At 33.4% G+C, this 26,730-nt stretch overlaps 1 protein-coding gene across 1 annotated transcript; it reads right to left on the bottom strand.

The window, feature by feature from the left end:
- Nucleotides 1-13,927: 13,927 nt before the first annotated feature.
- Nucleotides 13,928-24,747, bottom strand: LOC128043019 (uncharacterized). The gene is made up of 7 exons (XM_052634812.1): nucleotides 24,650-24,747; nucleotides 18,929-18,988; nucleotides 18,740-18,833; nucleotides 14,555-14,741; nucleotides 14,359-14,450; nucleotides 14,146-14,253; nucleotides 13,928-14,035 (listed from the first exon to the last, which is right to left on the bottom strand). Exons 1-7 carry the CDS (start codon nucleotides 24,745-24,747, stop codon nucleotides 13,928-13,930), a joined length of 747 nt encoding a protein of 248 aa, XP_052490772.1.
- Nucleotides 24,748-26,730: the final 1,983 nt, after the last annotated feature.

Here is a 26,730-nt window from a genome sequence, read left to right as displayed (position 1 = left end):
GCCAAACTATTCAAGGAAAGACTTAAAAGATGGCAAGACAAGCACATTCGAGTTCGAGAATTTGAAGCAGGTTAGGAAGTCTTGTTATTTAATTCCAGATTAAGGTTCTTTCTAGGTAAGTTAAAATTAGGTTGGTCCGGTCCGTTTACGATTCACCAAGTTTTTCCATATGGAGCTGTCGAACTTCAAGGCCAGGGAGGTAATTTTTGAGTTAATGCTCGATGCTTAAAACATTACCAAGGAGATAAAATTGAGTGGCATAAAGTCTCATTCATTTTATCAGATACTTAATCTCTCTAGTTTTCTTTTAAATAAATGATTTAGGGTATATTTTCAAGATTAGTATGTTAAAATAAAATTGTCTAGGAAATTGGAAATTCAGCGGGACCGCTTGTGACCCCTCCAATCTTTCCTGGGAATTGATTTTAGCAAAATCTTCCGAGAAATTATTCCCTAAATGGCAAAATAATTTTTTAGTTTTTCAAATAAAAGGGTCAATTTTGATCCAAGTTTTAATTGTAGCTCAATTTTCAAATTTTCTTTTAAGTCTAGGTACTAAAATTTTCTTTTCAAATTTGGTTGCTCTTTTTTTAAATATTAAAAATTAGCTGTCTCTTTTTGAAAATATTTATAAAGGCGACTAAAATAAAGGTTTTTAATTTAATTTTTAATAAATAAGATGATAATAACTAATATATAATTATATTATAATATACATTAATTATTATCAACTTTGTATAGAATTAGGATTAGTTTATAATTGATCATATTTTAATTAATAGTTTTATTTCAATAAATTAATAGCAAATAATATTTTAATATGCATCATGTTAATTATTAATTGTTATTAACTTCGTATGGAATTAGGACTTAGAATATTTTATTATTAAATCATTCTAAGAGTTCTAATTGAATCCCTGTCTCGATTCACTATAAATTCTACCAACTCTCTCCACCATTCACATCACCTTAACCAACTACACCAACATCCACCATCGGCACCCTTAGCAGCTTCATCACCTAGCAGCCACCCTCATGCGTACCTCACGACTTGCTTCCTTGTGCACGTCGCTAGCCTACCCGACGCCATTGCTTGCTGCTTGCGCACACTACTGCTGTCGCTCATGCCAAGCCCTGCTACTCATACATGCACTCGCTCAACTCACCTACACGAGCACCAACCCAACAGTTGTTTCCTGTCATCACACCTGCCCGCACGCCCAGCTCCAAGCTGCTCTGCACACGCCATTGCCACTACCAGCTCCAGCCTGCGCGTGCTAGCACTGTCGCGCCTCATGTTTGCCTTGCAGACACCACACGATCAATACACCTTCCAAACATCCCTAAACGGACCTCTTTAGCTTTATATTTATTTTCTAAGTTTTTTTCCCATACAAAGGTGGTTAATCATGCCTCACAAAAGAACTTGTGCCTCTGTCCAAATTGAAGAATCATAAAACAAGTTTCACTATAAAGAAGCCAAAGCGAGATACGATAGCGTTTTCAAGAATCAACAAATGCACCCTGAAAAATACTTTACATTGAAAGAAAGCAACTATATCGATTTCATGGCGCGCATTCGAAAAATTGTTGAAACTCTTAATTGGGAGCTATATTGTGAGAAATGACCTGGTGCAGATGAAGAGTTAGTTCGTGAATTTTATACGAATTTGACCTCAAGCGAATTAACGGAAGTTTCTGTCCCAGGAATCAAGGTATCAATAAGCTCAAACACTATTAATGAATCCTTTGAATTACATGATTTTGAAGACGATGAATATTCTTCTTTGATTAGAAATATTGAGGTTGAAAAATTAGAAGAAATTTTCGAGGAACTTATAGTTTCAGGTTCTAAGTGGACGATGTCAAAGCATGGAACTCATACTTTTCGTAGAGAATATTTGACACCAATAGCGAAGGTATGGTTCTATTTCATTTGATTCGGCCTTATGCCTATTTCATATGGGACTACATTTTTATTACAGCGAATGGTCTTGTTATACTCGATTTTAATTACAAAGATCATTCAAATAGAAATGAGAAATTGTGCTGTTAGACGTTTCGGCCCAGCTTACTTTCCCTTTATGATAACAACTTTGTGCTTGAAAGCTAAAATTCTTGCAAAAATAAAGAAGACAGGTTATAGCCAGGGCACAATCATAAATTGGGACCTCTACCGAATAGCTAGAGATTCAATTCTACAGCAACAAGTTGGAAAGTGCGAGGATCTCGAAGAAGAAGAATAAGATCCTATAGAAATCGAACCAATGCAGTTAGCTGAAATCCCTGATAAGGTAGAACCAATGGAACCAATAACCAAACTTGACATGGCAACCTCAACATTCAAAACTCAATCGCCTCACCAAGATCTTCGAGACGAGCTGTCAAAGTTGATGGACATAATGCAACATATGCAGTGGAAACAATAAGCTTACTAGAGATATTAAAAAATACTGGATGACTCAATGAGAAGCGCTCTTACGAAAATATTCAATAACCCATTTATTTTTGTGCTTGATTTTCCAGATTTTATATTTGAACCATGGAGTCCAATATCGAAGAGGGAACGGAGCGGTTCATGGAAAAACAAAGATTATAGAGCAAAAGGTGAGTCAGATTCTGAGGGATCTGCAAATAAATAAGAATGAGGGGATCTTGACTTTATTTCATTTCCTTTCCTAGGTTATTTAATGTTTTAGGATTAGGTTCTATTAGGATTTTTATTTCTCGCATAATAAAATAAGAGGTGGAAATCATAAAGAAAAACAAACAAATTGCAACATTAGAAGTGTGACAATAGATATGTACATGTCTAGGATTGGATCTAGAGAGAGCTTGGTACGTAAGCAGTCAAACTAACTCACCTCCTCTTTTCCAGAATCCTACCTTGTGTATAGTATTTATTCACTTCTAACAATGAGGACATTGTTCATCTTAAGTAGAGGGGGCCGAAAAATTGAAATTATTTCCTCTTAGAATAAAATTTTCTTTTAATTATGATTAGGTTATATTTTGTTCAAAGAATTTGAAATTTTGTTAAGTATGCTAAATTTCAGTATGAATAAAGTTCTATTATTTCAATAATTTTATGTTAGCTGAATTGTGACATAAATGTACTCTTAATAAAGTATGTAAATCATATCATAAAATTTTTAGTTCCTTAAGAAAGCTAGGCATGCATGAAAGTTTAAGTCTCTAGAATTCACTTAGTAATTTCTTAAGGCAAAATCCTATGAAGCATGGAATGTTGAAAATGATTTAGGAAAAATTTTGTTTGAACCATTTGAGCCTTTCAAGCCAACCTTAATAAATTTTTATCCGTTGAAACCCAACTTTGAGACTATATGGTCTAATTTTATTTGAACCTTTGCAATATTTAGCTATCACTTTTCTCAGTACTATTTAGAACATTGTTCGAAAATAAGTTTGGGGGAGTTGAAAGGAAGTATCAAATGCTCAAAATATTGTAGTACATATAATAAAATGCTCGTCTAAAAGAAAAAGAGAGCATATGCACTCGAAAGAAAAATAAGTTGGTGTATTGAAGGGAGTTATTCCGAAAGTCCGATTCAAGCTGTGTCTAGGGTTTTTAGCCTAAATTTATCTATCTTTTACCTACCCCTAGCCTAGCCATGTTACAACCTATTGAAAGACCTATTGATTCAAGTTTCTGTGCTACCTATATTAGTGGAGATAAATTGCTATGTCCAACATATGAAGGCATAAATTACACTTAATGATTGAAGCTTAATCTTAAATAAGGGAATAAAGTCGAATTGGTAGGGGTTTAACATGCCTTTATTGAGAAAACATTTAGTCTATTTTTTCTATCATAATAATTATTCAGATTAATTTGAATGACATGTATACTTCAGTAGCCTAAATCTCAAAATTTTTATTCTTGAGCATAAGTATGCTAAATTCATAATTTTGATAAGAATTTTTTCTGAAGCAATTTTTCAAAGATGTTTCCAAGAAATTATTTTCAATTTGTGCATTACTCGGGACAAGCAATGAATTAAGTTTGGGGGTGTAGAAACACAAAAATATATATATTTTTTCATGCCCTTTTTAACTTAAATGCTTGTCGAAAATATAATATAATTATCAAATAATTAAACTGTACTTAAATTATTAACATATTAAATTTTAATTAATTTTATAATAAATTTTCATAAATTTTGATTTAATTTCAACAAATTTGCACAAAGGGTGAAAATTGGCTCGACAGACACTATTAAAAGCGCAAAACCAGGAAGCGATTTTTGAAGCATCGAGGCGAATTAATATCTTAACCTAAGACGGTCCAATTGATGAGTTTTAATACATAATATAATTAATTTTAAATTTAATCCAATTTATTTTGGGTTAAATAATTATTATTAATTAAATTATGAAAAAAGGTCCAATTGTGCTAAACCGAAAGTTTTAATCCAAAACTATCCAACATGCTGACCCAATCAGCTTGAATTAGCTTATTATTTGACTTGCAAATCAGCCCTTGAATTTTCCTTGAAATTGCATTCAAACCCCTCCAGTTATCAAGCTTTTGTAGATTTACCCCTAGCTAAATTTAGCAAGTTTGGAACATTCAAACTTTCCACATGTGTGACCGGGCAAGGGGGTCTATAGCTGCTAATTTTTTTGCTATTTTTAGCAGCCAATCTCACCTATAAATACCCCATTTGCTACTCATTTCAACACATCTCTCACACCTTTAATTCCACACTTCTCTATCATTTTCTCTCTTCCAAGCCTTCCTTTGCTTTCCATTTTTCCGTTCCATTCCCTTGTCAATTTCCCTCTTGGAAAAGAGCCCTTCAACCACCATTGGTAGCATCATTAAAGTGCTTGTAGAAGTCTCGGTTCAACAAGAATGAGCGAATAAGGAGGAGCGGAGCAAACTAGTCAAATTTCAGAGAAACACTGGATTGATTCTAGTTTCCTATCCTTTAACTTTTGTTGTTGTTGTTATGAACATGTCTATGAATATTTGTTATGTTTTTATTTTAAATTTAATTAACATGACTTATATTTAATTCGTGTTAGATTGATTGCATTTCGTCCACTTAAGTTATGAAAATTATGTTTGTGTTGATATAGGTCTTGGTAAATTGTTTGATTAAGTAAAATCATGATTAAGTTATTCTTACATTACTATTGTAAGGTAACTAATGAATTAATTATTAATCGTATTGAAATTTTAATTAATTGACACGATACTTAATCAGTGCATGTTTAATCTTCTAAGATAGCTGAGGGTTAAATTAGCGACGGTATTAAACGGTACATTAGCCTTGCATAACTTGCAAGATTATTGTGATTAAACTGTTTCAATGTAGGTATATATTGTCACCTCACTTAATCTTTTACTTTCTTATTAAAATTGATTAATTTTTGAATTGGCATAGTAATATGTTCAAGAGATTAGTTAAGTTTGTAAGTCAGTATGTGCTATAGTTAACAAATTACCAAGTTTTCATGAGTTATTTTGTAACAACATGAACATTGTTTTAATAATGTTAAGTTAAGAAATGTGATTAATCTAACACAATTATGTCATTTTGATTAAAATAATATTTTGCAATCGTGCATTGGAATTTTTATTTTATTTGATTTTATTTTACTTAGTTAAATTTTAGTTCTTAATAACTTCCTCAAAATTAAAATTTTAGTTTTAATTGCATTTCATAAATATTTTCTTATACAGATCTGTGGGTATGGTAACTCGACATTTACTTGTCACTTTATTACTTGTTCCAATTATGTACACTTGCACATTTTACAAGATCAATCACATACATTTAATAACAACAATATTCAATAAATCATCAAATACAAGTCATGAATCATGTTTATCATGAATTACAGACAATTTTGAGTCTTAATCAAGTTTAGGAAAGCTCTTAAGGTAACCCAAGTACAAATATGGACTAAATTACAAAATTTGAAACAAATAGGGAAAAATCATAAAATAGGGTCACACGGCTGTGTGACAAGCTGAGGCTGTGTAGTGCTAGATCACATGGTCGTGTGCCAAAACTATGTTACAAGCTGAAGCCTTGAAAGATGGAGTCACATGGTTGTATCACCATGTCGTGTAACAAATTGAAGCCATCTGGACCTAAATGCAAAATTTCCAACAAAAAGTCACATGGACGTGTTCTGGACCATGTGACAAATTGAAACTGTGTGCCAAAATTTATTGACCAAATGAACAATACCACACGGGTGTGTGGCCAGCCTTTGTGACTAACTGATGTCGTGTTCACCCAAAGCTTCCCAATCAACACAGAGCACACGACCGTGTCCCATGCCCATGTGTAATACACGATTGTGTACTAACCTGTGTGTGTCATAATGTGTCTTATAATGGAAGTCACAAACATCAAATACATACTTATGCCATAAACATGCCATTGACCATTCATAAACCTATTCAAAATGCACAAAATATGTCATTTTCCTAGCTCTAACCAATATTCCATAAGGCAGCATCACAAACATAAAACAACACCAAAATTCAGTTCAATTAATGCCAAAATAGTAGGTCACCATACATACACCCATTACACAAGCAAGATACAACTATCAATCATCCAAACATGACAAAAAATGACAAGTCTATAACTTTCAAATTTATTACCAAAACTAATTCACATACCATTCTTAAAAATCTAATTCAATCATAAAGCTTTTAAGCCACCTTCACCAACACAATCATACATGTTTAAACATCATATTTCATGACCAAACATGCCAAATTTTCATGTTAATCTATCACATTTTCCATACTTATCAATCATCTTCAAAGTCATCACTTCAAACCATAATCAACCCTATAATAATGCCAATATGCGAACATAGTATATAAACACTTGCTATTAAAAAAATTATATACAATTCAACCCTTATTACATGCCACATAATCAAAATAAAACATTTTCAAAGTCTACCAAACAGTGGCTGGACAGTGTGATCTTCAAGTTGATCCGATCGCCGAGTTCTGGAAAACGATAACTATAGGAAATAGGAAAAGAAACAAAGTAAGATTCAGTTGAGCTTAGTAAGTTCATAGGTTGAAAACAATATAGCATATCTTAACATCCAAGTTTAAATAACAAAAACAATTTACTAACATTTTATCTTGTTACCATAAATCGTATCAATAGGTGAGTTCATCACATTCAAGTCATAAAATTTTCCAAACTATAAAAGTTGATTCAATACCATTTCAAGTCATCATATGAATCAATACAAATACACTTTCAAATAACTCATCTATATTCTATCACAATACACGTGGTAGCTAGTCACCAAGTCTTTTAATAACAATAATTCAACACGATGAACTTTAATGAATAAATATACTCGGTCATCCACCTAAAACACGCCAGAATGTTCAAACGAGCTAATCCATCCAAGAACATGCCTGGACACTAAGTGCCAAGCCCGAAGGATAATATCCTTCTAGAAACACGCCTGGGAACTAAGTGTCACTCCCAAAGGCTACACATCCTCCCTCAGAAACACACTTGAATCACTGTAAATATAACTCGGTAATCAATAACAAATTTAGGATTCTGTTACATTTAATGAACAAATAAACATATCATTTTTCGTTGTCTCATCTCATATACAACACCAAAATAACTCTATTGGCATGCCAATCGTATCCTATCTCACGTTCATTCGGGCTCAAAACATGTAACAATTTATCACTTTTCAATCAAGTCCTTTTTATCACCTTTGTATCAATTAAAAATTTTAAGTTCATATCCAAACAATTCAATTATACAATTCATGCATAACTATTAATAAAATATATAAATAATTACACCATATGAACTTACCAAGGAATAACAACAATAGAAGAATTTCAACGACTAATCATTATTTTTCCTTTTCCTCGATTATCAATCAGTTTTGATTTATACAAGAATTTATTTCCAATTATCATCATAAATACATTATAATAGCTTATTTAATGCATGTGACCACTTATTATCATTTTTTCAATTTCCGTAAAGTTTTGTATATTATTCAATTTAGTACCTAAAATTGTAACAAGATTATTTTTCACAATTAAACCGAAAAACTTAAATTTGAATTCATTATCATCCCTTAACATCTCCCAAGTAACTAAATTTACTATAATTTGATGCCATTTTCAACATAATATCATTTTAGTCCTTAAACTCAAAACTAATTAAATTCACTTTGCAAAATAGTCATATTTCAACACAAAGCTTCAAACTCAACCATTAACATCCAAATAGCTTAAGAAATAACAATGGTAACTTTTCAAAACTTTGAAAGTGTCACAAAATATAGTCATTGGGCTTGGTAGATTAAGCTACAATGACCTTAAAAACATAAAACTTACGAAAAATAGACCTCAAGTTAACCTACATGCACGATTGAAAGCTTGACCGAAGCTTAGTCTCCCTTAGAAATGGTTATTCGGTTGAGGCCAAGAAGAAATGAACAAATTTATGATTTCTTTTCTTTTTACATTTGTTAAACCTTTTATTTATTTACCATTATACCCTTAATTTCACATATTTTAATTCTAAAACATACATATATACCATCCTCTAGCATAACTATGGATAAATTTCCATATAAAACCATTCAAATTTGTTTTACACTCAATTAGCACTTATTAGTTAATAGTGATTAGCTTTGGCGCTTTTACGGTTTAGTCCTTTTCATTAATTAACTAAATAAACATTAAAATTATTGAACCAAAATTTAATACGACACTCTAATGACATCATAAATATTAAATATATAATATTTATGGACTCACTCATTGGAATTGTGATCTCAAAACCACTATTTCTGACATCATTGAAAACAGGCTGTTGCATAATTACATTTTTAATATTTATATTTATATTTTCCCCTTTTTCGCATAATAAAATTAAGTTAAATTCATGAATAATAAAATGTTGGATTATAGTATGCTCATCGAAAAATAAGAAGTGTGGCAATGTGAATGTGCATGTCTAGGATTGACTCTGTCAATGAAAGACTTGGTATTTAAGCAATCAAATAAGACTTACCTCCTGGTGCACAGTTGTTTTTAAACAACTGAGGTATGTTTATTTTTTTCCCTTATGATTTATGTTTTTAAACAATGAGGACATTGTTTCTCTTTAGTTGAGGGAGGGACCATATTGTAATATGAGATAATTAATTTTTTCATAAAGGCAAGAATTTGTATGCTAACTAAGTTATGATATGTATATAGATCTTAGTGATTGTGTATAAAGGCTACCATGAAAATTTTTAATTCCTTAGATAAACTAAGCATTCATGAAAGTTTAAGTCATAAGAATTGATTTAGTAACTTCTTTGAGACAAAATCCTAGAAGGCATGGTAATTTAAAAATAATTTAGGCAAATTTTTGTTTGGACCATTTGAGCCTTTCAAGCCAACCTTAGTAATTATTTATTCCTTGAAGCCTTACTTTGAGTTATATGGTCTGTCTTTTTTTTTTTTTCTAAACATTTCATTGATGAGCCATCCCTTATTTAATATTTATCTTTATTTGTCCCAAGCCTTAGACTCAGTTCATCTTGAATATTTTTGTGTTTAAGTTTGAGGGAGTTAGAGAGAAGTAATGGATGCTCAACACAAGTAAAAAAAATGTCAAGGTATATCTAGTTGTATGCTCAAGAAATTATCTGTTGATCTTAAAAAAAATCTAGTTGTTGAAAAAAATGTACAGAATATGTACTCAAACTCAAAAGAAGTTGGTGTTCTTGGGGATAATTGTATTTGGAAGGTTCAAGGTAAGCTGAGACTAAGGTTTTAGCCTAAAATTTGTCTATCTTTTTTCTACCTTGATCCAAGCCATGTTACAACCTTGTTAAAGACCTATTAATTTAGATTTCTATGTCAACTACATTAGTGAAGAGGAATTACTTAGCTCAACATATGAAGACATAATTTAAACTTTAGGATTTTTGTTTAGCATTACTCGAGGGAAACAAAAAATTTGATTGGAGAGAATTTAAAGCACATTTATGAAAAAAAGGCATTCAATTCAGAATTTCTTATAGCACTCTAGTACTTGAGAAAATTTGGAAAATGTACATACTTGAGTTACATACTTGCAAAATTTAATTTGAGTATGATTTCACTAATACATGACTAGATGAAAAATTAATTATACTTAGTATGTTGCAATTATGTTGTTCTTACCTCTATAAAGTGTCATTGCTAGGGTCGAGCAATGAATTAAATTTGGGGTGTGATAACTCTAAAATATAGAGTTATCTTTAGCACTTTTTAAACTAATAATTCATGCAAATTTCAAATGTTTGATAAAAAATTTTGGAGTTTCTGCTATAATTGTGTCTTATTAGCTGATACTATGAAGAATTTGCTAATTTGATCATTTTATACACTAAAACACACGATTTTTTGCAGTTTTCGTAACAACTGATGCACTGGAGGAAAAGGCAGTATAAAAGCTCACCTTTTTTTATGCTCAGTTTTGTAGCATTTCCACAGCATGAGCTATGGCTGATGTATGATCAACTTTGGATACCCAATTAAACGAATAATGGACCTTTGAAGTTCTTTTGACGCAGCTCAAGAATTCGGACAACAAAATGGACAGCCTTCTAAGGAGGTAGGGAGTCAAACCATCCATTAAGAAGGAGAAGGCCCAACTGTCCATAGAGGTGCCCAAATCAGCCACACAAGAATTGGTAAAATATTTAAAATCAATCACAAAAACTCCTCATGTGGCCGTTCAACTCCCCTCCCCCTTTTAAGGTTTCTCTCCCATGAATGAAGCATAAAATAACCCAAAAATAGCAAAGTCATACATCCACTTTACTTAAAGCAAGGGCTAGCCATGGGAAAAGAGATCTTCAAGGCTCTCATTTTGCTAAAGATAGCCAACCTATTCAAGTATAAATACCCCTTATCTATTCACTCATTTCATTCATCTCTTCTCCAATTCCCTATTCTTTCACTACCCATTTGAGAGGGGAACACAACAGTTTGAGAGAAGTATTTCAGAAGTTCTTTGAGCAGCAAAATTGTAACCTCCCTAACTCAGCCCAGACGTTACAGTCAGATTCTGAAGGCTACATTAGTCATTGAAATGGGCCTAGTAAAATAATTATATTTTCTAAATGGTGTTTCTAGGTCATCTTCTTATCTTTGAAGAATAACTTAGCTTGTTTATCTTAATTTTACTGAAACATTAATCTTTAAGCCAAATTAGAACTAATGTCTAAATTGTAGTATCATTATGACATTTGAAAACTTGTATTATTTTCGATCGAGTGAGCTTTTAAAGTTTGAGTTTTGCAAAGGAAAAGTTCATTGTTTACAGATTTTATTTAAAAACATGCTTCTTGCTTGCTTAACCAAATTATTTAATTTAACTAGTTTCAAAGTTATCCAATGCATATGCAGAGTTCCAAAACCAAACCCATGCCTTAGAATATATAAAACTATACAAAACCAATAAAGCTTACAAAAAAATCAAGTCTAAAATACTTTTTGAAAATCCGAGATGAATCCTCCAAATGTCGAGTATGAGTTCTAACCTCGCGGGTTATCTGTAAAAGAGTAGTCAAAAGGGTGAGCTCTAAAGCTAAGTGTGAGTCATGACACATAAGTAACCAATACAGAAATAGTAAATACAACATACAAGCTAACAATATTGCAGTAGAGCATCAATCATAGTTCACAGAGTTTATAGGGTTTATGCTCATGCTCATGTACAATAGTACAATTTTATATAATGTAGTGAAAGTTCCTACCCACCCATCCGCTACACACCATAAGATTTTCTCAGAACTCATCTGGCCATACACACCATAATAATTACGAGTAAACCACCAGTAGATTGCAGATGAACTGCTAGTAAAGACTGCAGATAAACTGCCAGTAAATGTGTGGATAAACCACCAATATTATTGTAGATGAATCGCTAGAACTCCACACCAACATTAAATGCCTTCAGAACTCCACAGTCACCCAACCTTATGCAATAGATAGACATATCATGTGAATGACAAAATCAGTAACAATATTAGCATGCTTTTAATCATGTAATCAATTTCAATTTAATGTTCAAGCAAAATTAGTAAGCATGTGATAGAATCACGAGTCATGCTATAACAGAACAATAGCATTTAATAACAACACACCCATATTGAGCCAACACAGATTAGATCTCATATACAATCGACTAAGTACCGAAATCACTTACATCAAATTCGGTCAAAACAGGATAACACATACATACATTCGACCATTGTAGAAAAGTCATTATACACATTCGACCAATAGCAGATCATCCTAGTTACGACATACAAATAATCGATCAAGGCACAAAAGGGGTACACACAAATTTAATTGATCATAAATAAGGTATACACGCATTCAATCATCACAAATAAATACACGATTCACTCATGGTTAGGACACACACCTTTAATCAGCACTAACAGTCCTCTAAAGCACTTTTACGATTCAAATCTGATTTGGTTCCTTCCAAATTTGTACCTTGACGTTAAAAAAACATATAAGATCACACATTAGAATCAACTAAGCACCATAAAAAGATTTGGTCATGCCAGATCTGTGATAAGATCTATATAATCGATTCACAAAACAGAAATAAGATGACAAAAAATGAGATATGCTCACTTACAAATTGAATATGGAAAAGTCAGTGGAGATGTAAGCAACAGAGATGGGGATTCAACAAAGAACAGTGAAGATGATATCAGTTTGGATGAAATTAAAAGGAGGAGAGAGAAAAAAGAAAAGAAGATGTGATAGATGAGAAAATGAGAATGGTGAGAGAAAAGATTCGGCCTCAATGGAGAAAAGAAAAAAAGAGAAAAGAGAAGAGAAGAACAAAAGGGATGACACAAGAGCAAAAGGGAGATAATTAAGGTTTGAGAGAAAAAAAAGCCTGAATAAAAAATAAATTATGCTATATACTAGGATTTAGAAGCATATGGACAACAATTAGGGTTTTGGAGCAAAATATAAGCTGCAAAATAATATGCATAGGAGAGGAATTGATCTCGAAACTCAAGGACAAAACCAGTAACATTTAACCATATAGTCAGAAACTAATTATATCTTAAAAGTACATAAAATTACAATAAAACTCAGGGTGTGACAACTCTTCCCTCCTTAAAAGAAATTTCATCCTCAAAATTTACCTGATCCGAACAGATGAGGATACTGTTGCCAAATCGAGTCTTCCAACTTCTATGTGACCTCTTCAGAGCTATGATTTTGCCACAAAACTTTAACCAATGGAATATATTTCTTTCTCAGATTTTTTACCTCACGATCAAGAATTTGCATAGGTTTCTCCTCAAAAGACAAATCTGGTCTCACCTCTATCTCCTCAATCGAAATGATATGAGATTTTTAAGATCGGTACCATCTCAAGATCTAAACATGGAACACATAATTCATATGCTCCAGCTCAGAAGTTAACTCCAACTGATAAGCCACCGATCCAATCCGCTTAAGAATTCTGTAAGGCCCAATAAAACTTGGGCTCAACTTGCCCTTCTGTCCAAACCTCAGAACCTTCCTCTATGGTGATACTTTCAGAATAAACCCGACCTCCGATACAAAATTCTACATCCTTTCTCTTTAGATCAGCATACAACTTCTTCCTATTCAAAGCCTTTTTTAGAGAATCTTGAATCAATCTAACCTTACCCTCAGTTTCCTGAACCAATTATGGACCCAAAATATTCCTTTCACCCAACTCAGTCCAACACAGAGGTATCTGACACTTACAAACATACAAAGCCTCATACGATGCCATCTGTATGCTCGACTAAAAACTATGATTGTACGCGAACTCATCTAACGGGAAGTGCTCCTTCCAACTACCTCTGAAGTCATTCATACAACTCCTTAACACGTCCTCCAAAACTTGAACAACCCGCTCTGACTATCTATCTGTCTACGAATGGAAAGTCGTATTGAATCCAGTCTAGCACCCAGTGCCTCATGCAGTTCCTTCTAGAATCAAGATGTAAAAGGAGGATCACTATCAGAAATAGTTGATACCGGTACCCCATGCAGTCTCACAATCTCAAAAGTATACAACTCAGAGAAAAATATGTACGAACCGGTAAGAAGTGAGTCAACTTAGTCAACCTGTCCCCTATCACCCAAATGGGATCTTTCTTAGTATGTGTTAAGGGCAAGCCACTAACAAAGTCCATAGTCACTCGCTCCTATTTCAAATAAGGAATCTTAATAGGATGCAACAGTCTAGAAGGAAATTAGTGCTTAGCTTTCACCTGTTGGTATGTCAGACACTTAGCCACAAAATCCATTACCTCTCGCTTTAGATCAAGCCACCAGTACAATTCCCTAAAATCTCGATACATCTTATTTCCTCTGGGATGCATAATGTAAGGGCTATTATGTACTTCTCGAAAAATAGACTATTTCATTTCCCTATCATCTGACACACAATTCCTCTCTTTGAAAAACAAATGCCATTAGAATTAAACCTAAAGTTTGTTGTCTTACCTTCCTCAACTTGCTTAACCGGAGGCAAAAAGGACACATCCAAAGGTTGTTTCTCCTTAATCTCACTGACCAAAGTTGGCCTCACTTGCAACTCTGCTAGTAAGCCACCATCCTCAAACAAACTCATTCTACAAAACATGGCCCTCCAATCTGCCACAACATTGGCTGTAACACCCCTAACCCGTATCTATCGTCAGAATAGGGTTATAGAGCATTACTAGAGTTTACTTTTCAACTATAAAAATTTTTAATCATTTAATAACTCAACATCAATCATAGAAAAATCAATCAATATTATTCATATTGTCCCTTATACGAGCCTTCGAGGCACTAAAAACACATTAGAAACAAGTTGGGACTAAATCGAAAACATATAGAATTTTTCAAAAAAAGAAGAAATTTTTCAAACTACAGCGGTCACACGGCCGTGTGGCCAGGCCTTGTAACTCACACGGCTGAGACACACACCCGTGTCTCAGGCCGTGTGGGCATTCGAAATAGGGACACACGGTTGTGTCCCAGCCCGTGTCCGTGCCCATGTAACTATATGACATGGCTCACACGGCCAAGCCACATGTTCGTGTGCTAGGCCGTGTAACTGCCTGACTTGCAACCTTCTGAAACCTACAGGGGACACACAGTCGTGTCGCATGACCATGGGTCACACACAGCTGAGACACATGCCCGTGTCGTATGCTGTGTGGACGAAAAATAGGCCATTTTCAAGCCATTTCCCTCACCCAAAACATGATTACATATACTAACCATTTGTACCTATTTTCAAGCATCCAAAATGTACCTAACACATGCATATTCAAGCTAGATCATCATGGTATTTGTTCGTACAACCAATATGCCCAAAAGGCACCTCAATCACCACAATCAAACATGTTTCTACATTTGCATAGTTTAGTCATTAACCATCCAACCTTTGCAACTAAATTCACACCAAAACATACCAAAATGTTCACATACCAATATCACACTCAAATATACCAATTTGGCCATTCAAACCTATCATCACTAAACCATTTCAACATTTAACCAGAAAAGCACCAAAATGCTAAATTTCATCATTCCTTAAACCACATATATATACATGCCAACATGATAACTATTTCATCAACCAAAATACCATATTTACAAGCCAAACATAATGGCTATATCATCAAGTACAAAACACCTATACATGACATTATAACCGCGACCAAAGCATAAAAATCTACCTATAAAATTGATAGATAGTGTGATGAATCTCTGACTAGTTTCCAACCCAATCAAGCTTCTGATAATCTGTAAAGCAAGAGAAAGATAACCACATAAGCAATGAAGGCTTAGTAAGCTCGTATAAACTTTAGACATAGCATTCCATTCCAATAATGAACATTATAGGTTAAGTATAAACCTATACCAATGCCTCAATATTTATCGAACCATAATCATCAACTCACAATGTAATAAGTCTATCAACACCATATATATTTATCATTCCTAGCATAGTAGGATTTCATAAGACTTGAACCCTTCCATTTTTGTACTTTCCCTTGCATTTACTTATTTTAGCTTAAATAACAACATTAATTCATTAAATAGCATAATTGTTCATGAACTAGGTATATTCATCTATAACATACGTAAACTTCTCACATACAAGTACATATTTCAACTCATTCATTCCTTTTTATTTCATCATATTTCATTTCAACTATGAACTTACCATTTTCATTACCTTTTCATACTCGTTTCCTTTACATAATACAAGACATAAGCATAACATCAACCATGACTACGAGCTAGTGCATTTAACATAACTCTTTGGAAACAACTACATGATAAACCATTTCATAGAAATTACATACTTTAATTTATACCACCTTTTCATTTACATAAGCATATTACCAATTGAACACTTACCGTCTCAATGTATTTCATTAACACTAAGCATGATATAATCCAATCATAAGCTTGGCACAAGCCTAAGCACATCAACAACACATGTTAGTTCATTTTAACATAATTCAAGTGAATTTAACATGGATAACCATTATACTTGAGCATAATTCAATTGGATTTATCATCTATCTCATAACATATCATGTTTTCCATGTATCACCATTTCAATGAGTTTCATGCATACATATCTTAATTCATATTGAACATTTACCATTTCATTTGCATAACACATAAGACATAAAAATAGCATTAACTTCACAAGTTAGTGATTAAACACATAACTTAACAAAAATCACCACATGATTAAATAACTTTCATGAATATAGCATATAAGCCTTCATACTTTCCATGAACATGGTTATCCATACTTTAATCATCAACAACTCATACATTTCCATACTTTCATGACATTTTTAATTGAAACACTTACCGTTCCTTCCCTTTGTATGCCCGTTGAACCACTTAGAATAATACCGGATACGCGGGAAAGCTCACAAAAGTGTGCTAAACATATAGTCGTAGCTCACATGAGCTGTCAAATGGGCCTGCTTACACAAGCTATCAGTCAGAATGTAAGCTACACGATGTTGCTCACACAAGCTGTCGCGTATCCGCAACTAATGGTGGAAACTCAGCCACTGGTAAGACGTTCAGGACCAACACCCAAAACACAGTAACCCTAATAACATGTCATTTTTATCCTATATATTCCTAAGATTCAAACGGGACTCGATAGTCCTCGTTTCTTTTTATGATAAATTGCATATTAATACATTACATATATAATAATTCATTACATTAGAACACCACATTAAATATTTAATTTAATCAACATTTAAGTGACTTTAGTTCATACGAACTTACCGGGCTAATTTGCAGAAAAGTCAAAGTATAGGGGCATTTTGGTAATTTTCCACTCTTCTCAATTTTCCACTCGATCTTGATCTCAATTAATAATTCTATTCAATTTATTAATTTAGATAGTAAAAAATGTATTTTATGCAATTTAGTCATTTTTGACATTTTTACAAAATTGCCCCTAAAGTTTTACTTTTATTCAATTTAGTCTCTGAGCCTAAAACATGTAAATTAACCATTTTTACCCAAAATTGAGCCTAGCTGAATACTTATGGCATCCAAAAATACCATTCATGCAACAATTTCACAACAAATCCTTGTATTTTTTCTATTTTAACAATTTAGTCCCTAATCGACAAATTCATCAGAAATCACTTAACAAAATACTTTCACATAACAACTAATATTTCAAATTCATCAATTAACATAAAAAAATCACAAGATTCATCAATGGAAACATTCAAAATCTTTAACAATTTCAAAATCAAAAGTACAGGCTAGTTGGACCTAGTTGCAACGACTCAAAAACATAAAAATTATTAGAAATGGGGCTAAATCAGACTTACATGCATCCTATGAAGTTTGGCAGAAGCTTGAGTACTCTTTCATGGAGGTTTGGCCATCCAGGAAGAAGAATGAAGAAAACTGTTTATGAATTTCAATATGCTTTAAGTTACATTTCAACTTATTTACAAATCTTCCATTAAACATATTTTATTTTATCATTTTCATTCAAGTTGTCGTCCAACCATATTAATTAAGGCTAAATTACCACATAGGTCCTTCCTCATTTAGTTAATAAGCTATTTAATCATCTAAATGTAATAATTATTAAGTTTTGCATATTTTACAATTTAGTCATTTTTCTTTAATTATCGAAACATTAAAATTTTTCAACGAAACTTTAATACCACCTTAATAACACTCCATAAATATTTATAAAAATATTTAAGGCTCGGTTTACAGAAATGAGGTCCCGATACCTCATTTTCTAAAACCACTTGACTTTAGGGTCTTACCACTTGAACTTAAAAATTTACTTATATAACATAAATCACTATATCAAAAACCTTTTTAAAACCATGTTAGACTCGTAGAAATTAAATAATAATATTTACGAACTTTCTCGTCAAATTTGGTGGCCCCGAAACCACTATTTTCGACACCACTGAAAAACGGGTTGTTACATTGTCTTTCCCAGTATGGTACTCAATAACACAATCATAGTCCCTAAGAAACTCAATCCATCTCTGTTGTCTTAAGTTCAACTCTTTTTGGGAGAAAAGATACTAGAGACTCTCGTGATCAGTGTAACTAATACGCTTCTCACCATATATAATGTCTTTAGATTTTTAGTGCAAACACTACAGCTACCAGTTCCAAGTCATGAATTGAATAATTGCACTCATACAGTTTAAGCTGCCTCGATGCATAAGCCATAACCTTATTGTCTTGCATCAACACACATCTAAGACCAGTATGGGATACATCATTGTACACCATATAATCTTTCCCTGATTCGGGCTGAATCAAAACTGGTGCTCCAGTCAACACAACTTTTACCTTCTCAAAGCTAGCTTGCTAATCATCCATCCACTTAAAAGGGGAATTCTTCCCCAACAACTTCATAAAAGGAGCATCAATCAGAGAAAACCCCTCAACAAATTTCTAACAATACCTAGCTAAACCAAGGAAACTTCAGATCTCGGAAACATTCTTAGGTTGCTTCCATTCCAAAAGAGCCTCTAATTTCTTCGAATCCACATGAATACCCTCGATTGATACCACATGACCCAGAAACATTACTTCTCTTAGCCAGAACTCACATATACTCAGTTGCGCAAAGAGCTTCTCTTCTTGGAGAATATATAAAACAACTCTAAGATGCCCATCATGATCAATTTCAGTTTTTTAGTAAACCAGGATGTCATTGATAAACACAATGATGATCTAATCAAAGAATTGTAACACCCCTAACTCATATCTATTGTTGGAAAAGGGTTACGAAGCATTACCGTAAAAACGTAACTTAAATCATTTATTTCCAATCATTTTATAAATCATAACATAATCCATTCAACACATGCATATCGTCTTTTATTTAATCCCCCGAGGCCTTAAAAACACTTTAGAAACGATTCGGGACTAAATCGGAAACATTTAAAAACTTTATGGAAAAAGATTAAAAAATTCACATTGCAGGGGTCACACGGCAGTGTGGCCAGGCTGTGTGACTCACACGGTTGAGACACACGCCTATGTCTTAGGCCGTGTAACATTCGAAATAGGGACACACGACCATGTCCTAGCCCGTGTCTATGCCCGTGTAACTCTCTGACTTGGGTCACACGGCCAAGCCACATGCCCGTGTGCCAGGCTGTGTAACCATCGAAATGCAAGCATTAAAACCTACAGGGGACACACGGCCGTGTCGCGTAGCCGTGTGTCACACACAGTTGAGACACACGTCCGTATCTTAGACCGTGTGGACAAGAAATAGGCCAATTTTAAGCCATTCCTTTCACCTATTTCAAGCTCACACCTACAAGACATTTGCACATATAATCAAGCTTTCAAACATACCTAAAATATGCATAATAAGGATAATTTGTTATGGCATCTATCCATACAACCAATATGCCAAAAGGCACCTCAATCACAATAATCAAACGTACCTAAATTTGTGTCCAAAAGGTCATAATTCAACCAAACATACTTAACTAAATTTCATATCAAGACATGCTCAAATGATCACTTTGCAAACATGCCAACACTTGCCACTTTGGCCATAAAACCATGCATCAATTTGATCATATAACACCAACCATTAAGCATCAAAGTGCCAAAAGCACACCAACCATCAAGGTATCAAAATAACATAAGTTTCACAAATTTAAAGCAACATTACATGTCAATATCATTAACTAAACATTAGACATAAGTCCACCTATACATGCCATTATAACCACAACCAAAGCATCAAAATCTACCAATAAAATTAATGGATAGTGTGATGGATCTTCGACTAGCTTTCAATTTGATCGAGCTTTCGATAATCTGTAAAGTAAAGGAAAATAACTACGTAAGCAATGTATACTTAGTAAGCTCGTATAAACTTTAAGCAAAACATTCCATTTCAATAATAAACATTCTAGAATAAACATAAACCTATGTCAATGCCATATGATTCATAAATCTATATGATCATCGACTCACAAATGAGTAAGTTCATTAATGTCGCATATATTTATCATTCATAACATGATAGGATTTTATGAGACATAATATATAATCATCAACCTTTCTATAAAATTATATAGCTTTCAATTTACTTACTTTTCATTCCTTTCTCAATGCTTATCATAAGCCTAAACGACATTATCAATTCCCAACTTAGTGTATTTATCCATGATATAGGTATATTCATCCATAGCATACGTAAATTTCTCACATATAAGTGCATCTTTCAAACTCATTATTTCCTTTCCATCAAATTTCATTTCAACTATGAATTTACCATTTCATTACCTTTCCTCACTCGTTTCATATGCATATCACACAAGATATAAGCATAACATCAACCATGACTACAAGCTAGTGCATTTAAACATGGCTCTTTTGGAATCAACTACATGATAAACCATTTCATAAGAAATTACATACTTTGATTTATACCACCTTTTTCATGAACATAAGCACGTTACCAATTGAACATTTATCGTTTCAATTTATTTCATTAAGATTTAACATGATATAATCCAATCATAAACTTGGCACAAGCCTAAGCACCAACAATAACCCATGTTAGCATACTTTAACATAATTCATGTAAACTTAACATAGATAACAATTATACTTGAGCATGGTCCAATTGGATTAATCATCCTTCATAACATATCATGTTTTCCATGTATCACCATTTCAATAAGTTTCATACATACATGTCTTGGTTCATATTGAACACTTACCATCTCATTGGCATAACACATAAGACATAAACATAACATTAACCATATCCACAAGCTGGTGATTAAACACATAACGTACCAATATCATACACATGGTAAGATATGGTACACAAACATAGCATCACTTAAATCATACTTTTCATAATCATGAATGTTCATACTTTGATCATTGATACATGATACCTTTCCATAATTTTCGTAGTGAAATCAATTGAAACCCTTATCAATTCATCCTTTTTCATGCCAGTTGAACCACTTAGAATAATATCAAATACACGGGAAGCTCACACAAAGTGTGCTAACATATGGTCGAAACCATTCCTTTCCTTGTCCTTTTCCTTTTCCTTTTTCCTTTTCCTTTTTCTTTTCCTTTTCCTTTACATAGATGCTCATACAAGCCATAAATGGGTCTGCTCACACAAGCTGTCAGTCGAAATATAGCTACATAGTGCTACTCACACAAGCTGTTGAGTATCCACAACAAATGCCAGAACTCAGCCACCGGTAGGACATTCAGGGCCAACACCCGAAACATAGTAACCCTAATGACATGTCATTTGTATCCTATATATTCCTAAGGTTCAAATGGGGCTCGATAGTCGTAGTACATCATTTAATTTCCATCATTTCCTTACATGATAAATTTCATAATAACATATATATTGATTCATTTTCAATAAAACTGTACATTAAACATTCAATTTAATCAACCATTAAATGATAATAGTTCATACGAACTTACCTAGCTAAATTGTAGAAATATCAAAGTACAAGGGATTTTTTGGTAATTTTACATTCTCCTCGATTTTCCACTCGGGACAAAATAAAATGCATCCACATTTTGGCCTCAGGTATCACAATTGATTGTTGGAACCTCATTGGGTCATTGGTTCCCACCCTTCAAACCCAGGTGCCCTGACCTTCTGTTAAGAAATTTATAATGCCATTATAATCTACCTCGTGCTCATCTAACTCGTCGTAAAAGTCCAGAGTGTAACGAGGGGTTCTATGGAAGACCTCAATTGCGATAGGAGAAGCACCGACGAGAATGTATTTCACAAAGATCTTTTGGTATTGTCCCTCAATAAAGTTTGCATAAAATTCTCGCACAATCAAAATGATTACTAGTTGAAGGGGATGCCAGCAGAAGGTAGACCACCTTAATATCTCGACCCTAGTTATGATTGGATCATGAAATAAGTTTGTGGAAAAATTAAATTCACATTTCGGTATAAGTGGTTTGTCCATGAATTTTTTGAATATTTTCATGGCATTTTCAAATATGAATCATCCTCTCAGATCGTGTGGAACATCGCGTTCGTCGATTCTCTAGGATGTTGTCCTCTTACGGGAAGTCATAACCAATAATATGTAAGCAACAAATAACCACAATTAATCAAAATTAGTGTTTCTAACTCTTTTTATCAAAATATCACTCAAATAATTATAGATTAAAGAGAGTGAATATCACTGATTTTTGTTGTCATGGTGCCCATCGGTCACAGTGGTATGTCTCCGGTCATTACCTTCTATCACCAGAGAGGAAACGGTGTTTGTTTCCAAAAGAAAAGAGGAATGTTAGAAAGGCTAACGTGTTGATGTTGTGGAGGTGGAACAGGTGGAATTCGACGACGGAGTGCGTGACAGCAAACAAACGACAGTGCGACGGTGGCAGAGAATCATATGGAACCACCAGTTAGAGAATTAGAGTTCAGCATGGCTATTGGGGAAGGACGGTGAAGAGCTGTGGAACCCCGATCGTAGGAGCGGTGGTGGACTCATTTGCAGCTTTCATGGGTGTTCATCGGCGGTGATGGTGATGATGAAATGGTAAGTAATTGTGCAAAGGCTAGAGTGGAAAGGCTGGATGGTGCTTTACCGACTGTCAAAATCTCTTATTAGCGGAGTCCAGTAAGTGTAAGGCATCAAGATGGTGTGAAATTGTGGAGGCGATGGCAGAAGATTGTGGAGGAGCCGTCTGTTTAGTTTTTCGTTGGGACGTGGTATCTTTTGTACTAACCATGTCATACCGATATGGTATCCTTTGACGTCTCGACATCATGGGCCATTTATTTAACTAGGCGTTTTGCTTTTGCTCATCCTGACGCGGGTTGCCTTGTTCGCCCCTACGTCAAACAAATCCCAAGGACATTTATTTTGTGCCTTGTCCCCATGTTGTGCTGTATCTCATCTCGATGACATAACTCGACACGTCTCGACGTGGGCTATAAACTCATCCCAACGTTGCACTACTTTGGATGCTCCCTTGGGTCAGGTTCTTGGCTCGTCGTGGTGCCCTGATTTCCCACGTCATGACATGTCGACTGTTTCAGCCCTTCTCCTCAAGATTTTTTTGCTTTCTCTTTCACAAGCTCAACACTCTCTAAGATAAAATAAAGTAACAATTATAGATAAACTATAATTATACATAATAAAAATAAGGGTCAATTTGTTTGGCAGTAAAATGTTTTCCGTAAAATGATTTCTGGAAAATGTTTTACTTTTCTGTAAAATGATTTACTGGAAAATATTTTTTGGTGTTTGGTAAATTTGTGTAAAATATTTTCTGCTGTTTGGCAGATTTCCTGAATATATTTTTCGGAAAAGTTGTTTTTACATATATTTTACATATATTAATATATATTTATTAATATATATTAATAAATTGTTTTTACATATATTGCAATGATTTAATTATAATAATACTCAATTATTAAGCTACAATATTAATCGTTATAAATTGAAAAAACTAATATCAAATAAATTATTTGTAATTGTGTTAAAAAACAAGTATTGAATAATTATAAATTGCTTCAAACCACAATGAGTACTAGAAATAATAATATTATCCAAATACATAATTAATGGTACACCACATAGTAACAACATTGTCTAGTGCATAATATTACACCACATATATCCAAATACATAATTAATGGTACACCACATAGTAAGAACATTGTCCAAGTGCATAATATTACACCACATAAATGTATCAATATCTTCAACCTTGAGAAAATTTTTGAAGCCAATTTTTTTTATGCTTCTTATTTTTAACTAAAAAAAGTTTGGCCTCTGATTCATGACTCCCTAGATAATCAAGCACAGAACACAAGAAGTCTTCATCAAATCCTTCTTCCTCCATCGACATCACTTGTTCGTAAAGCTGTGATGTATTATCGTGAGAATTTTTCCAAAGCATTAGCAATTTTGCCAAGTTGTTCACCCACAAATTTAATTTGTTCATCAACAAGACTTTCTTGACCACTTTTTCTTTTACGTTTGGATGTGCCGATGAAGATACATTTGTTCTTACCTCTTCACCTCTTCATTGTTGGGTCTCATGTGCATTGAATCTTCATTACCATCATCCAAATCTATGTCAAGAAATGTTCGCAAAACTCCTGTTGCCATATCTTTGCCAACAACCACGACCATTTCATCATAATGATCAATGCTTTTATTCAAAATGGTTCATACTTCTTGTGTGCTGTTGGATATTATACACAATTAGAATAACAAGTAAAAACAATTGAAATATACTTAACATATATATATACATATATTACCATCATTCTTTGCATCATATGTCGCTCTATCACATGTGATCATTTTCATGTTATCATCCCATCTAAAACCACTTTCACCTCGAATTTTGCATATAATCGCCTTTGGTTTTTATCGTCCTCAAATGATTTTCCACATGCTTCAGATCGCATTGGACTTGGAATCTTTCAAATGACGTCAACAACTCGATTAATAGAAACTGCTCTGAAAGTATTAGAAGGTTTATTTCCTTTTCGAGCCTCCTCTACTAAAATTTCAAGGAAAATATGTTCCATCGTTTTTGTCCACCTGACTTGCTTGGAGGTCCCTTCTTTGTTGCCCTTACCCATTCTACAAAATAAATTCAACCATTTCAATATCCAACAAGCTTAAAACATAATAATAAATTCAATATCCAACAAGCTTAAAACATAATCAATATCTAACAAATTCAAGACATATATCAAAATCCAACAAACTAAAATTTCAATATCATTATCCAACCAACATTTACAAAAACAACATTCAAAAAATTTTAATACTAAAACATACATAACATAGAAACAACAACCCTAAGCCCTAAACCTAAATATTTCTAGCCATATAGTCCACATAGTTTGTGCAATTTCATCTCTCTTAGCAGACCATTCTCTTGCTTCTTGTCTTTCTTCTCGCTCCGTGAGAGTTGATATTATCAAATCAGACTCAGACGCCTCGTATAATCCTTGATTAAGTAAATCACTAGGATCAACTCCCATTATATGATTATGAATGATACAACAAGCCAAAACTATATCTACTTGAGTTTGAAAATTCCAAAATGGTTCAGATCTAATACACGAAACCGCTTTCTTCAAAATCCCAAAACACATTCAACAAATGATTCGTAATGATGAATGACAAAGATTAAAGAGTTCCTTTGCATTTTCGGCCCTTCAAAGACCAAACTCTTTTAAATGATATCGGACACCACGATATGGGGTAATACATCCATTTGGATGCCATATCCAAAGATCAACAAGATAATATTTACCTACAATTTTACAATACATAATTAATACTAATAAATTATGAGCTTATTACTACTATTTGCTATTTTATGATAAATATTACCTTCCGGAATTCTTAATCCTCCTGGACGTGAAAGTGCATCACTTAAAATACGAGAATCATGTGCACTACCTTCCCAACCTGCTAGAACATAGGAAAATTTCAAATCAAATGTAATGGCAGCCAATACATTTTGTGTCGTCCCCCCTTTAAGGCTACAAAATCTTCCTTGCATGCTAAGTGGAACGGATGCACGAATATGAGTTCCATCTAATGCTCCAATACAATCTTTAAAATAAGGATAAAACCTTGGATTGTTTCTAATTTCACTAGGAGTTGACTCATCAGGTAATCTAATAACTAGTCTATACAATTTTAAAATAGCTCTCAATACAACCCTAAAGTAACGGTGAACTGTCTCAGTTGATCTATAATATCTAGATCCAATCACTCGAAACCTTACATTATGACCAATTATATGTAAAAATATAATTACTTGCTCCCTAATATTCACAGATTTTGTTGATTGTAACAAATGATTCCTACTAAGAATATCACACAAATTAAAAAAGGCGATCGGTCTCATCCTTATCACATCAATACAATGCTGGTCACCACTATATAAAATACTATTAATATAATTTTCTCTTTCATAATCTCGATTCACACGAGGGCGAGAAGCAATTTCCTTCCTAGTTTCTAATTTTTTAATCCAAAGAGCCCCAAAAGCTAAAACCGAAGCCACGACTCCGACAATTGCAGTTTGATGTTGATTACGATCCATCTACACAAAATAATGCC

This window comes from Gossypium raimondii, chromosome 8 (assembly GCF_025698545.1).
Source record: "Gossypium raimondii isolate GPD5lz chromosome 8, ASM2569854v1, whole genome shotgun sequence".
Classification (NCBI taxonomy): domain Eukaryota; kingdom Viridiplantae; phylum Streptophyta; class Magnoliopsida; order Malvales; family Malvaceae; genus Gossypium; species Gossypium raimondii.
Note: the sequence above shows the minus strand (reverse complement) of the source record. Positions and strands in the feature narration are given on the sequence as shown.

Excerpts from the sequence above, each read along its gene's own strand:
- LOC128043019 (XM_052634812.1), bottom strand. The coding sequence starts at position 24,747 with ATGGCAACAGGAGTTTTGCGAACATTTCTTGACATAGATTTGGATGAT. Across the intron at positions 18,989-24,649 it reads AACAATGAAGAGGTGAAGAG|TTGTTGGGGAAGAATTCCCC; the intron begins GTAAGAACAAAT and ends CCTTTTATGAAG. Across the intron at positions 14,451-14,554 it reads GGTTAAGCAAGTTGAGGAAG|TACATAATAGCCCTTACATT; the intron begins GTAAGACAACAA and ends TTTTTCGAGAAG.